The sequence below is a fragment of the Neurospora tetraspora genome (assembly GCF_033439725.1).
Source record: "Neurospora tetraspora strain CBS 560.94 chromosome Unknown B0H65scaffold_10, whole genome shotgun sequence".
NCBI classification, from domain to species: domain Eukaryota; kingdom Fungi; phylum Ascomycota; class Sordariomycetes; order Sordariales; family Sordariaceae; genus Neurospora; species Neurospora tetraspora.
The window spans coordinates 170,356-184,409 of NW_026944392.1; the positions used below are offsets into that span (position 1 = coordinate 170,356).

At 54.3% G+C, this 14,054-nt stretch overlaps 6 protein-coding genes across 6 annotated transcripts; all 6 read right to left on the minus strand.

The window, feature by feature from the left end:
- Positions 1-640: 640 nt before the first annotated feature.
- B0H65DRAFT_481000 (Alpha/Beta hydrolase protein) lies at positions 641-2,194 on the minus strand. The gene has a single exon (XM_062827612.1). It carries the CDS (start codon positions 1,801-1,803, stop codon positions 937-939), a length of 867 nt encoding a protein of 288 aa, XP_062676671.1. The 5' UTR covers positions 1,804-2,194; the 3' UTR covers positions 641-936.
- A 658-nt stretch (positions 2,195-2,852) lies between these two features.
- Positions 2,853-4,658, minus strand: B0H65DRAFT_534482 (glycosyl hydrolase family 26-domain-containing protein; the record flags this gene model as incomplete). The annotated part of the gene is made up of 2 exons (XM_062829003.1): positions 2,996-4,658; positions 2,853-2,927 (listed from the first exon to the last, which is right to left on the minus strand). Exons 1-2 carry the CDS (start codon positions 4,346-4,348, stop codon positions 2,853-2,855), a joined length of 1,428 nt encoding a protein of 475 aa, XP_062676672.1. The 5' UTR covers positions 4,349-4,658.
- Positions 4,659-4,767: 109 nt separating this feature from the next.
- Positions 4,768-6,334, minus strand: B0H65DRAFT_75163 (uncharacterized protein). Its single transcript, XM_062831363.1, has 4 exons — positions 6,196-6,334; positions 5,491-6,113; positions 5,178-5,415; positions 4,768-5,110 (listed from the first exon to the last, which is right to left on the minus strand). Exons 2-4 carry the CDS (start codon positions 6,100-6,102, stop codon positions 4,917-4,919), a joined length of 1,044 nt encoding a protein of 347 aa, XP_062676673.1. The 5' UTR covers positions 6,103-6,113; positions 6,196-6,334; the 3' UTR covers positions 4,768-4,916.
- Positions 6,335-6,730: 396 nt separating this feature from the next.
- B0H65DRAFT_410378 (glycoside hydrolase superfamily) lies at positions 6,731-7,339 on the minus strand (the record flags this gene model as incomplete). The annotated part of the gene is given in 3 exon segments (XM_062823830.1): positions 6,731-6,928; positions 6,947-6,996; positions 7,039-7,339. Coding segments are annotated over 3 exon segments (549 nt in total), but the record flags the coding sequence as incomplete, so codon positions are not given.
- Positions 7,340-8,515: 1,176 nt separating this feature from the next.
- Positions 8,516-10,285, minus strand: B0H65DRAFT_75125 (Alpha/Beta hydrolase protein). Its single transcript, XM_062831362.1, has one exon. The coding sequence runs from the start codon at positions 9,925-9,927 to the stop codon at positions 8,644-8,646; it is 1,284 nt and encodes a 427-aa protein (XP_062676675.1). The 5' UTR covers positions 9,928-10,285; the 3' UTR covers positions 8,516-8,643.
- Positions 10,286-12,039: 1,754 nt separating this feature from the next.
- B0H65DRAFT_553456 (peptidase M24, structural domain-containing protein) lies at positions 12,040-13,510 on the minus strand (the record flags this gene model as incomplete). Its single annotated transcript, XM_062829963.1, has 2 exons — positions 12,040-12,139; positions 12,207-13,510. The coding sequence occupies 2 exons, from the start codon at positions 13,508-13,510 to the stop codon at positions 12,040-12,042; spliced, it is 1,404 nt and encodes a 467-aa protein (XP_062676676.1).
- Positions 13,511-14,054: the final 544 nt, after the last annotated feature.

Here is a 14,054-nt window from a genome sequence, read left to right on the forward strand (position 1 = left end):
ACTTGGTATCCCGAAAGTTTCTATAGAGCAGAAGTACCTAGAGAGCAGACTGGAGAGAAGCAAACAGAGCTGTAGAGGTAGTTATACAGTGAAGGTGCCCAATGCAATTTGGACTCGAGATGCTTTGACATTTGACGAGGCACCTTGATCTAACAGCATTGGTGGTGTTTTCCTTCGAGCCTTCTTCCTGCTTTCGTCACAAGGAAGTCACAACACTATGGCCTGCTCCGGTCCAAAGCCTACCTATTGTTATCGCCATGCTCTGTCCAACTAGCGTGTCTAAGTCCTACTTGAGAGGAGGAACTGCTAGGTAGCTGCTGAACTACCACAAGCTCAGGTCTATGCTACATCAAGGCTTTCTATCTACGTGTTATGTCTTCTTGTATAGTTGTATTGATACGTACATCCATGTTTCCCGTGGGCTTGACCGTTGCTGAATCGAGGTTGTTGATGCAACTTTCTACCTCAACTCTGAACCTGAACTATACCTCAGGGTTTCGTGTTCCCGCTACGGTGTAGGTATTGATTGAGCTGAAGCTGGCCACAGAGCCTCAGACCTTTGTTCTACCTAGCTTGCTGAAGACGAGTAAGGAGCGGAAACGGAGGAAAGGGCGGAAGAACAAAAAGACACCTGGGAAACCTGATGGTCGTTTGCCTTCATTGTAAATGCTCTTGGCTTTGACCACATTACACCCGGACACTCCTCCTTCACGCGCGCATCTTTCTCCGTTCACATGGAGACAATTCTTGAAGAGTGTCTCTTTCTCAGAAAGTTTTATGTAGGCAGTCTCCATTGCATTGACATCCAGATTCCCCTACCGCCTTGTTTTCATTCAAAGCTCCTTCCTCCTCCTGCTTCTTCGTCCCCAACCCACATCATCACCCTTTTGCTCCTTCCACCTGCCCTCTCAAGACTGTCCCCTTGACCACACATCCTTAATTGAACCTGCTAAAGAACTCCCAAGTATTCCCCGGCGCAAACGGTTGGCTCTGTCCCGGATCCTTCTGACTCGGATTATGATCTCCGCCATGCACAACCCACACCACATCCTTGCCCTGTTGACATCCCTGATACTCGACCCTCGTTGACTTTCCTCCACTGCCCGGCTGTGCTTCCCCATTTGCTGGCCGGCATCCATTGTTCTTCACAAACCGATCCCTCAACTGTCTTCCTCCGGATACATTCAGCACCTGGTCGGAAGTTCCGTGTTGCGCGTAGTACGCCACCGGATCATTCCCGCCCGCGCAGCCGGAGAGCAAACCACCAGAGATGACGGCAACGGCACGGACTTTGCTAGCCCGTGAACAAGCCAGGCTGTAACTCATGGCTCCGCCGTAGGAGAACCCCGTGCTGAACACCAGGTTGGTATCAATGCACAGCCCATCACTCACACTCTGCAGCATGGAGTCGAAGAAAGAGACATCTTCGCCGTTTTGGTTTGCCCAACCCGCATTCAATCCGTTCGGAACCACATAGATGGCCTTCTTATTCGTATCGAGAGGAGGCAAGCCGTAGTAAGGCAGGACACCGCCGCGGTTGGGGTCTTCGCCCTGGATAATCTTTTGCATGGAGCCGCCGAGTGGATGCCACAGAAAGATGAGGCGGTACGGGTTGTTTTGGTTGTAGTTGTCCGGAACCCGGAGGCTGTATTGACGCGATTTGCCGTTGATGTTGGTGTTGACTGTTTGCCCGTTGCGGAGGGTGGGACCTTTGCCGCAGCCGGAGGAGGGGGCGGCGAGGGTGGGGGAGAGGGTGGTGAAGAGGAGGAGGAGGGTGATGAGGCGGGAGGAAAGTCCGGCCATGTTGGAGGTTGGCTGGGTGCTGAGAAGAAGAGCTGGACTGCTGGAGTAGTTTGCTGGTTTGCTCTGGTTGGATCGTGACTGAGTGGTGGAGGAGGTGAAGGGGCTTTATACCTATGCGGTCTCTACCCAGTTCATGTTGTGTTGTCTTCATTGTTTGAACTTTGTCTTGTTCACAAGCTCGTAGTTTCCTCACTTTCCTGTCTTCCTCACATCCAAACTCCCTTCCCTTCACGAAATCAACTGCCGAATTCTTGTCCTCTCACCATGAAACATGATCAACCGACTATCAAGCTTGAGGTCCAAGCGAGACGTCATGCGCACCTATGGGTTTTGGCATTCGGAGGGGCTAGTCACAGCCAAGAGCAATTCAAGTGTGAATCTGTCGACGGAGGTTGCGGTGGTTGACATGCACATACCGAATCCGGTTCACGGAGTTGTTACCGTCGATCAAGACGGCAAGTGCCAAGTCCCCGAGACCCGAGTACGAGTGGTACCAGCAACCGGCAAAAGAGTTTACTGCAACTTTCCCCAAGTCTTCAAGATCTTGGCTGATACATTGGAGTAGGATGCGCGCCAATGGGAAAGGGATTAGTTGTTCGGTGTTAAGGAGAGAATTTTGGGAGGTGTTCGGGTTAACTGCTTCGTCCTTCGGTCAACTTCTATGCGGACAAATGATAGAAGGGGTATTACAGAGGATTGATTCAACTCTTAGACATTTGAAGAGAATGGCACTGTTTTTGCTTCTTCCTTCAGGCTGATTTGTCTTCTCTTTTCCCCTTTTTCACCCTTTCTTTGACACAGTTGCCTTTTCATTTCATGTTCTCTTCGAACAATGACTGATGTTCGTCACTCTTCTTCAACGACCTAATCATACAGGCAGGACACGTTCTTGCTCCTCCTCATAGACAAAACAGCGCAGATTGTAAGTGATGTCAAGGGCAAGTAGAGGTATGTATTGTGGTTGGAACCAAGCTGATGTACAGTGAAGGTAAAAGACTCCGATGAAGTCCCAGGCGGTTGACAACAACCTCATAGCTTCCCCATCCAACTTAGAGCTGAGCAGCTCCAATAGTCTTCCAGTCCTGGATCTCATCCAGCGTGAGGACATAGTCGTGGTTATAGATCTGTAGCATCCAGTCAGTACCTCTACGCATCCAACACTTCCCATCATCTCCAGGATACCTCTACTCACCTCCGTCAACACCGCCGGACTATTCCACTCAGCATTATTAATGAAGCTATCCCCCCAAACACAAAACCACAACCAATGCGCCTCATACGCAACCAGCAAGTCAGGCTTAGGAGCAGCCCCCACCTCCGCCGCCGCCACCAGCTTCTTGTCGTTACCGAGGACCACCAACTCATTGTACTGCACACTCATCGGCCCGTTGCCCTGGGCATACACATCGGCACTAACGATATCAACCACCTCATCGCCAGGGTACCAGTCCTGCGCAACCGAGTTCCATACCCAGATGAGGTTGTTCAAGCCATGAACGTTCGTCAACCGGTCGTAGAGGATATGATAAAGAGCTTTGGCGGGCGCAGCGCCCTTGGCTCCCCACCAGAACCATCCACCCTCTGCTTCGTGAAGCGGACGCCAGAGGACGGGGACGCCGGCGTTTTGCAGGCGTTTGAGCTGGTACGCTATTGCATCAATGTCGCGGATGAGAACGGTGTAGTTGGCGCCCGTGGGATCAGCCAACGTAGCAGCGATGTCGAAATCGGTAGCCCGCGTGTAAAAGCCAGACCACCACGGATTCTCACTAGTATCGTACAGACCCGCGGGAGCATTCCAGTGCCACAGGATGGACACGAGCCCGCCTCTCTGATGGTGCGTGATCGCCTCTTCAACGGCTTGGCTCACATTCCCCTGGTAGGCCACACGCGAGGGGGAGTAATCGATTAGATCCGAGGCAACCAGCGCGGGGGTCTTGCCCGTGAGTGTAGCGACGTAATTGGCGTATGACAAGTCCTGCTGACCGGAAAGGATCTTCTTGCCGTAGATAGAGCGGAGGTAAGCGTAGAGGGTCTTTGCTTCAGTGCTAGCGGCGGGGTTGACGAGACTGGTGTTGATGTTGTGCGCTTCGCGCTTGGCGCTGGGGGTGATGAGGATGTAATCGATCAGGTACCAGCCCCAGTTGTTGACGATCTCGAGGGTGTTGGTGCCTTCGTTCAGGAGGATTTGGCCGCCGGAGACGGTGGAGAAGAAGTCGGTGGACGGGAGGGAGACTTCGGTGGAGGCGCCCGAGTTGAGGATCACGGTGGTCTTTTTGTCGCCGTAGATGCCGGCGTAGCGGATGGAGAGGTCGTAGAGCTTGGTGGAGGAGGAGGGGATTGTGAAGGTGATTTTGTCGGTGGAGGTGTCGAAGCCGCCGACGTAGCCGGTACCGGAAAAGCCGGATTGGGTGGTGAGGATCTCGGTGCCGGAGAGGACGGCGTCTTCGGCTTCGAACTTGGTGGATTCGTCGCGGCAGACGGGTTTGGCGGTGGTCAAGCTGGCCAGGGCGGCGAGGCCGTAGAGGAGGCCGGTGAGTCGGGTCATTATGGAGGGGCAGCTGATGCGGAAGTGACTGAGATGCCTGTCATGTTTGAGACGAGTGATGGGACGATGGCGTTGTTATAGAGCCAGAGTTGAGAGAGAAAGTTCTCACGAATCTGAGATCTCCAGGTACCCGGAATCGTTCCATGGAGCATCACGGGCCGGTCCACCAATTGTTGATGGCGGGAGTACGACGCCCTTTTCGCGAAGGCGGGGCGTCGTCCTCCATGAGTCCAGATGTCCGAAAAGGGATGTAATGGTTGCGAGAGAGCCGCCTGATGAGGGCTTGACGACAGTGGAAGAAGGACTTCCGTGAGCTGGATTCGGAAGTTTGTTTTGATGGCGTCAGTCGAGTTGTGGTAGATGGTGCAAGCATGTGAAATGGCAACTGCGGAAGGAAAGATCACTATCAAGTTTTGACTCCGACATTCCACCCGGTGTCGAAGAGACGACCATGGTAAATGGAATCACATCCATAGAAGCCTTTCTCGCACCATCGCCAAATTTGCAAGGAGGCATGGAATAGTAGAGGTACTCTTGCTTATGGTTGGTCTACCTACAGAGAGCGCGATCACGGAGTGACATGGAGGTTGCTCCCAGCCAAACCACACACCCCAAACCTGAACAGCTCGGCATCCTTCCCGAACCGCTCCGCATACGCAGCCTTCATCTCATCTACATCCCAATGAGCCCAAACAAAGCGACCGTGAATGAATCTCGCCTCCTTGGTGGCTGCCCAGACGGCAAAGTCAGCTGGCAGTGAGACTGTATTCACCTTCTGTCAGAACAGGAAGTCTTCCTTCAAAGCATGCTATTGATTGGAAAGACTTACTATCATCAAACGGTAGGATATTCTTTTCCACGCCGAGACCCTGCCACATCTCCGAGTAGATCGTCCCCGGATGAAAGCTCACCACCTGCAACCTCTCCGTGTCCGACTGTTGAGCGATGTACCTAAAGAAGAGGCCTGCGGTGGCCTTGGTGAAGCCGTACTCTGAACAGGCGGCGAGGGCGGGCGAGTACTCGGGATGGCTGATGTGGGCAGAGGCGGTGGAGATGTTGATGAGGAACTGTTTCTGCGTCAGCCCATTCATTCTTCCTCTTCTTCTTCCTCCAACCCCAGCCATCATTCGCACAAACTGTACCTTCTGCCTGTCCTTCTTCCCCTGCTTCATAAAAAGCTCAGTATACCTCATCGGTCCCCTGAGGTTAGCTTCGAGTTTGCCCCATATCTCAACAGTCGTCCTGCCACCCTCCTCACACAGGCGCCCCATTGCCATCTCCCCCACAGCATTCAAAATAAGCACATCCACCACCTCTCCCTCCTCTCCCAATTTTTTCCACAAGGCATCAATCTCCTCCATCTTCGCCGCATCGGATTTCTCGCCCACTACTTCCGTCTGCTTCCCGAGCTCTTTGGCGTGCTGGCGGAGAATACCAACAGCTTTGTCGAGTCTTTCTTGCTTCCGACCCGTGATAATGACCTTCGAAGCAGAAGCGGTAACGAACGACTTAGCCATTGCGAGACCTATGCCGGCCGTGGCGCCGGTGATGAGGACTGTCTTCCCGGTATGGGAGATGAGGGGATTGAGGGCTGGGTTAATGGCCGGGTAGGAAGAGGTATGCATGGTGGGAGTGACATTTGAGAAGGAAGGGTTGAAAGTGCGGGTGGTCCAGGGGAGGCCGAATAGGGTGGGAATCTCGCCGGTGTTGGTGGTGACATGGCTGTTGGAGTCGTCGGTGGTTGAGGAGGACATGGTGGCGGTTCCTTTTGTTGTGATAATAGTGGTTGAGGTGAGTGATGTGTTCTGGCCTCGGGGAACTCCCGCCTTTATACACAATCTACCTACCTATCCTCAACTTCTGAACGATACGTCGCTACCTAGATCAGGCCATCCCATCGCACTAACTCCCTCATGACGCTTCCACACTGTGCATTGTGCAAGGCGCGCCTAACACCCAGACGCTTTGAGTGGATTGCCGTTTCATTGCTGCGACTTGATCTTCACTAGTGTTCGGGGAGGCCAGGCAAGATGGCCTCACCCTTTCCAAGGCGATGAAAGGCTGGAATATGGGTTGTGGTCACCCCTTCCCGTTAGTAAACGTTAGGCCGGATCCTGGGCTGGACCTTCACGGTAGCTAACGTGGGCATCTTGATCGCAAACGAGTAATTGTTCTTCCACAGCACGCGTACGCTTTCCTGGTTGACCAGGGCGTTACACCCTTCCTGGCCGCTGGTGCCGAAACCGTTGGATGCGTCGTCTTGGAATTCAGCAACAAAAAAGGGCGTGTCGGCGCTGTGTTGAGCTTGCATCTTGTGCCAGTCGCGCAGAAACCGGTAGGTGCAGTGTGCCAGATGTCGGGGTGGCCGCAATCGTAGCGCAGGGGGTAGGCGTCGATGGCGTAGAGGTCGATTGAGCCCGGTTCGGAGCCGGGAGCCCAGTTACCTTGGGCGAGGTGGTCGTTGTGCATAAAGGGGACGACGATGCCGGCTTTCCGGACGAGGCGTTGGGTGTGAACCATGTTGTCGCGGTTGAGACGGGCGGGGAAGTCGGTGTCGTTGATGCCGGGCCAGGTGTCGTACTCGTTTTCTACTTAGACCATAAACACCGGTCCGCCGTTGGTGATTTGAGCGTCGGCAATGATCTTTCCTACCTACTTTGCTGGTGTAGGTTTCGATGGAAGACAGCCACTCCGTCCCGTTTCCCCGGAGAGGGACAGAGGGTCTTTGATGCGCAGTGTCCACCCCGGAAGTCCTCCGGCTGCCACCTCGGCGTTCATGTACGGACCCGGTCTGGCGATGAGGTAGATGCCGGCCTCGGATGCGGCGTGGAAGAACCCGTCTAGGGTAAAGACGCCGTCGAAACGGACTTCACCTCGTTGGCCTTCGACTAAACTCCAGTAGACGTAGAAGCACACGGCGTTGAAGCCCATGGCCTTGATCTTCTGGGAGATGTCGAGCCATAGTCCCGGACTGGGTAAGCGCCAAGGGTGAACTGGAATTATTCGGAGAAGAGGAAGATTCGTTGGTTCCGGATAATAAGGGAGTATTCATTTGCCCCATCGGACCTGTATGGGCGTCAGACACAGGTCTCTTCAAAGTTCAATATGACTTTACGTACCAAATCCTCGATCGAACTCGTTGGTGTTGTCCTGGGGCACCGATATTCTCATCTTTGCTTGTCAGCAGTGTCGAGCCAAGCCAGTGACAACCAGCGGATCTATATCGGGATCCTCATCGCGAATTGCGATTGCCGACCGGGTGGCCCCCGTTCGAGATGCGATACGCGCGCCGGCGCCGTTCGGGGTGAAGGAACTATCCGCCGCTAGATGCCCGAAACTCCACTTGGTTTAATGTACTTCGGAGCGGGACGACCGTACGACGACGGGGATGTTGAGCGGAGATGTTGCTTGGCTTTTGTCGGGTTTAGGCTTGGCTCTCCGGAGTTCGGGATTCCCATCCTTGTCGGATCGGACTCGCTCCACATCATCCCGAGCCGTCTTCTCGGTGTTGTAGAAATCCCGAATGATAATCGCCATTTCCAGCATTCCGTGGTGGAGAAAGAAGCTCCATTGAAGTCCATTGGAGGAAAGTGGAAACACCCAAAATCCGATCAAGAGATGTCCCCTCCCTTTCCACCCCTCCGTCGGGACCGGGACGACTTCAATCGCTCGCAGACATTCTCACCTCTGCCGCTTCCCATCATCCCCTGGGACATCGGATGAACATGAACATGGGATGTCAGGAACTTTTCCCTACCTCTACGTAATCAACGTGAACTCGATGCTGCTCCCCGCACGATTGCCCTGGATGCCCGTTCGATGCCCGCATGAGAGTTGAGGCGACGTTGGTGATCCTCTGCCACTTTGGGAGTTCGGCATGTGCCTGAGTGTGCTGGAAGGAATGGGTTCCCTGTGGTGTGTGATCGGACGATGTTGCAATGGGGATTGCAATGGAGATTGCAAGTGGAACGAACACTGGGCGGGTGCACTGTAGAGAATGCGAGAGGGATAGTGCATGAGAGAAGAAAAGGTGCTGCATGGGCTCAACGACAACGAAGAGGACGAGACGAATTCATGATTATTTGTGTCGATGGTTTTGGACACTTCCAGGGTTTTTGACTGAGTGGGAGGAAAATGACAGAACAAGAGCAAGAAAACAAGAAGAAGTACAGAAACATGGCATAATGAGTGGTATATCCAAGCACAAACAGTAAGGTAGTAAAACCCATCCATCTCTTTCGTGTACATGCCAATTACTTCATTCCCATTTCCCACCCATCATGACCGGACCCAACTCAAGCACTCTTCCCAAGGCCAGCCAACCCCACCTTGGGCGCAATAAACGCCAAAAACCCCTCCATATCATCCAAAAAGTTCTCCGGCTCCTGCAGCGCCGCAAAGTGTCCACCAACCTCATGCTCCTTATAGTAAGCCAATCTCTCCCCAAACAACTTCTTGCCCCACGTCTTCGGCAGGGTCCCAATCTCGACAGGGAAAGCCGAATACCCAAACGGCTTCTGCACGCTCTCGCTCTCCTGCACCACGGCCGTCGCGCCGATTTCCGGTACCAGGGAGCGATAACTCCACATTGTCCTGGGGAAGCAACCACTGAACCAGTACAGCGACACGCCGTCGAGGATCTTTTCTAGCGACAGGGGGTTGTTGTGTAGGTTGTCGGACCACTCGATGAACTTCTCGCCCATCCAGGCGAGCATAGCGACGGGGTTGGTGCCGAGGGTGAGGGCGATGGTAGCGGGGCGCGTGCCGTGCTCGTAGGCGTACGCAGAGCCTTGCTTGATCCAGGCGTTGGTGCCGCTCATGAGACGCTCTTCGCGCTCCGTGAGGGGCTCTTCCTTGCAGGCGGCAAATTGCTCAGGGGTGAACATGAACATGTTCAGATGGGAAGCCTTGCAGGCCGGGTGGTTGTTGGCCATGGCGCGGGCGAGGGCGTAGCCGACGTCGCCGCCTTGGGCGACGTAACCGGTGCTGCCGAAGCCGAGAGAGAGCATGAGCTCGTTCATGGCCTCCGCCGCAAATTCGGTGGTGAGCTCTTCGAGGGCGGAGTCGTTGGGACGAGTGGAGTAGCCGTAGTCGGGGATGGAGGGGACGATGATGTGGTAGGGGAGGGTTTCTGGGGTGTAGCGCGAGCGGAGGATGTCCAGCATGGGGACAAACTCCAGGAAGGAGCCGGGCCAGCCGTGCATGAAGATGACGGGAATGGCATCTTCGCGGAGGGAAAAGAGGGCGGCGAAGTGCAGGTCGAAGGTCTGGCCGGATGTAGGGCCGACGACGGTTTGCTTAAACTGGGGGAAGGAGTTGATGAAGGATTCTTGGGCCCGCCAGTCGTACGTGTTAAGCCAGTAGTCCCGGGCGTGAATCAGCCAGTCGCGTGTGATGCCAAATTTGCCCGTGGCAGGGTTGGCGTGCTTGTTGTAGAATTGCTCTGGGGGAATGATGGCTTGCTGGATGAGGGAGCGGAACTGGGAGAGGTCGGAGTCGGAGACGTCAATGCGGAAGGGGGCTGGTTGCACCTTGACGCCCGAGGGCAGGGTGGAGAAAGTGGTTGAGATTGAGCCCATTGTGATTATGTGGATGTTGGTTACCCGAAATGGGAGAAAGTAAACAAAGGTGTGGTGTTGTAGGACAGATGGAAAGCTGGGATAATCCAGGAACGAGAAACACACGAACAGCAAAGAAAGCGTCCGATGGCGCTTATATCGAGTTTCTGAATTGCCCCCGGTAGTGGAGATAGGGCGAGACTAGTTTCCTTTGTGGATCAACGTCTTTATAATGGATACTAGGAGCTTAAGAATCCCCTCACTGGCTCACTCAAAGTTGCAGTGTCGATGACTCGTGTAAATGGTGTGAGAAGAGTGGGTTTGACGTTCGACTTATACACTTTTCGAGGTTAATGCTATCGCCGGAGGTCCACGACGGGGGTCCATCTTTGGAGAGTATGTATTCTCCTGTCCATCACTTCTAGTCTTTTTCAAGAGGTGTGTCTGCCTGCCGCCGTGGTCAGCACGATACCCCCATGTCTTGGGAGGAGGTCTTGGGGTTGTATTCCGACCATTCATATCCCCGAATTTGTCGATTTTCATGATCTGACACCTGAACAGAAGGCATTGTCAATGGTGTAGGGGTGGAGATATGCGCTGTGGTCAGTGGACAATGGAAGATCCATTTTTTTTGTCGTTCCCCACGTTTGCCAACATAAACTCGGATTGGGTTGCTTGGCCCAGCCCCTTTTTGGTGGATATTACCGGCGACGATGCCGGTCACCACAAAAGATACCTAGCTTCTGGATAGAAGCACCGCGTCGGCCACTTTTCTGCAGTCGGCACACTCTCCATCCGTTGCTCACTAGACGTGTACCACAGTAAGACAGGCCCAAATAAAGACCCTGCATAACCCAACTGCCGTTGGGTCCAACAAGAATCGAGACTCTTCTTTTCCCTTTGGTGCCTTGGTGTTGCAAAGGACCGGCGTCAGTTCCGGCGAGAACAGACATTGGACAATGGGTGTGGCATCAAGTCGACAAAAAGGCGGTCGATAAGCATCTTGAGACGACGGCGGACAAGGCGGGATCATCGATCCTCCACAGTCCACATTTGATACCATCAACAAGGGACGAGATGACGTGTCACTGGAAGACTCTCGAACCCTGGGATGTAGGAAGCTTTCTAAAACAATACTGTACCATTGCCCCGGTGTTAATCCCGACCGTCGGTTCCGTGATAATGGAACTTCTGCAAAGCACGAGGTCCCGCTCAGGTGCCAAGTTTGCAGCTTGCTTGCTTTTGCTGCTGTAGGTACTCCTGTGGTGTAGGTAGGAGAGCATCATGCACCGAAGCATTACGTCGACTTCTTACTGACTGCCGAATGGTGATGATTGGCCTGTCGTCGTTCAACGTTCAGGTAGATGTGTAACGTCAAAACCGGCACTTCCACCGGACCAACTACCACCAAGCTTTTACGACCTAATAAGTGCCGACAGTTGATAACAGCCGTACTTTGTCGGCCGCCGTCCCGTGTGAGACTTACAAATCCGATTGTGAGGCATGTTCGATATTGCAAGTCGGCCGACATGACATCTTCAACCTGACTTAGAACCTTGTTTTCCCATGTCGATATCGGCCCATCGTGGCTTCAATTGCGGTCAGGAAGTACGGCAGCAACCGATCACCGCTCAAGGGCGCGCCCAAATTCCGTGCCAATTCCGCCCTGAACCCTTCGGATCGTGCCTATCGCATTGCATCGGGAACTAGACACGGAGCGGAGTTGAGCGGGGGAATACTACGGGAGATGTGGGCAAGGGCACCGTTGTTATGTAGTGTAGCAGGCGTCCGTAGGTCGGCTAGCGGCAAAGGACGAAACGGGACAAACGACCCTGATCTTCTTCTGGTCGCTATAATCGGGCAAGTGTGAAGGTGACCCCGAAGAGTCCAAGGCGGCGCTGGCTCCGAGACCAACATGTCATGTCTTAGATCTACACCCCTGGGCAGCGAAGGTTCATATGTCGGTGCAGCTAGGCAATGGCAAGGGATCCTAGAGGCGGCGCTGGCTCCGGGACCAACACCCTAGATCTACTGGTTCAACCCGTGGACGTGACGGAGACTGGCGAACGGTCAAACGGCGCATGTATTGGGTATATGATAGGTGTAGATGGTATTTCCATGTCCAGCCACCTCTTAGCTCTGCTGAATGATCTTCTCCATCTCTTCGGGGTCTTTGGGTGCTGTCGTGAGGTTGTAGGTTCCGTCCTTGGTGATGACCAGGTTGTCTTCGATTCTGCGCAACAACGACAAGTTAGCATTCGCCCCTTCCCATACACACAAAGTTTCGGGGGAAAACATACCTGACACCACCAACATCCCAGTACTTGTCCAGCACATCGGCATTGATATACTTGCTGTGCTTGGGATCCTTCAAGAACGGCTCAATGATAAAGTTGCAGAAGTAAATACCCGGCTCGACGGTGATGACGCTGCCCGCAGGAAGGCGGCCTCGGACGCGGAGGTAGCGGAACATGGAGTCCTTGTCGGCGTAGTTGGGGTTACCGCCGGTATCGTGCGTGTCCATGCCCAAGTAGTGACCAAGACCGTGAGGGAAGAAAGCAACGCTCGTCCTGCTCTCGAGAATCTCGTCCTTGTCGCCCTGGAGAATGCCGATCTGGGTCAGGCCGTCGATGGCAATCTTGTGCGCGAGGAGGTGGACGTCATCCCAAAGGACGCCCTCCTTCAGCGCCGCGATGCAGTCGTTTTGCATCTTGAGCACAATATCGTAAATCTCCCTGCTCTCCTTGGTGAACTTGCCATTGATGGGGAAAGTGCGGGTGATATCCGAAGCATAGCAATCCACCTCGCCACCCGCATCCAGCAGAAGGTTCAGCTTGCCAGCCATGTCGGCGTTGTTGGGGACGTAGTGCAGAGTAGCAGCCGCGCGACCGCTGGCCACGATACTGTGGTAGGCCTGGTTGCCGGCGCCCTTGGCGATGCAGTGTCCGAGGAAGACGGCTTCCAACTCGCGCTCGTTCTGAACGTGCTTGACTTTTTGCATGACGGCCTTGTGTCCCTCGGAGCTGATCTCGTTCGCCTTGGCCATGATGGCCAGCTCGTACTCGTCCTTGACAACGCGGGTGACTTCGATGGCTTCTTTGAGGATGGAGAAGTTCTTGTTGTCGAACTCGAGGAAGGTGACCTTGTCGGAGACCTGGTTGGGGATGGCGAAGACGGAGGAGCCCTTGGGCTTGCTGCTACCGACTTGGGCGAGGGTGGCGTTGACATCGCTGGTGTACTTGACCTCGTCGACGTCCCAACGCTGCTTGGCCTCGTCGACGGAGACGGGCAGGCCGGACCAGATGACCGAGTCGGGGTCGATGGGCGGGATGAAGAGCGTGGACTTGTCGGCGTCCATGTCGTACATGTAGTGGCAGTCGGCGAGCGGGCAGCCGGTCAGGTGGTAGAAGTAGCGGCGCTGGCGGAAGGGCTCGGCCTCGTCGTTGTCCTCGAGCAGCTTGGTGGCGCGGCCTTCGAGGTAGAGGACGCCGGATGCGCCGGGCACCTTGTCGCGGATGTAGTCGGCCACGCGCTGAGCATGTCGTTTGGCCGGGTACTTGCCCTTGAGGGTGGTTTCAAAGTCCATTCTCGTGGCGGTGGTCATGGTTCGATACTGGGTTGAGGTTCTCGCGATAGTGGTGATGCGGGGGAAGATGGTGTTGAGGGAACTTGAAGAGAAAAGGTTTCGCATTATTACAGTACTGTATTGAAAGACGCTTGCTTCGGGATTCAAGGTGCTGCTCTGCCAATGCTCCTTCCCGCTCCCACGCGAAGAGGGCGGGGCAATGACAGCTCCTTGGCGGGGTCGTTATCAGTTCTTATCGCCAAGCTAAACCATGATTGGCAACTGTTGCGCTAACCCCACAACTGTCACGGCATGCAGCGGCACGAAACGGATCTCGGCACGTCTCTCCAGCAACGGAATCTGTCATACAAAACAAAACACTCGACAACATCACGAACAAAACAAACATTCACAATTTGGGTATCCAACCATTCGTCGCCTCCGGACATTGCGACATCAAGACAAACATGACTCTCCCAAAAACATCTAACCCTGCTGCCAGAAGACAGTCTTTGTACCCTCCACGCTCACCCGATCCAGCTCAATCATTGTGGCCGTTCCCGAAAGAAATGGTTGCCTCTTT

What these genes read in the sequence shown, in the direction of transcription:
- B0H65DRAFT_481000 (XM_062827612.1), bottom strand. Translation starts at nt 1,803, where the DNA reads ATGGCCGGACTTTCCTCCCGCCTCATCACCCTCCTCCTCCTCTTCACC.
- B0H65DRAFT_75163 (XM_062831363.1), bottom strand. Translation starts at nt 6,102, where the DNA reads ATGTCCTCCTCAACCACCGACGACTCCAACAGCCATGTCACCACCAAC. An exon ending in GGAAGAAGGACAGGCAGAAG is followed by an intron (nt 5,416 to 5,490) that starts GTACAGTTTGTG and finishes ACGCAGAAACAG; the next exon opens with TTCCTCATCAACATCTCCAC. An exon ending in TATCCTACCGTTTGATGATA is followed by an intron (nt 5,111 to 5,177) that starts GTAAGTCTTTCC and finishes AGGTGAATACAG; the next exon opens with TCTCACTGCCAGCTGACTTT.
- B0H65DRAFT_75125 (XM_062831362.1), bottom strand. Translation starts at nt 9,927, where the DNA reads ATGGGCTCAATCTCAACCACTTTCTCCACCCTGCCCTCGGGCGTCAAG.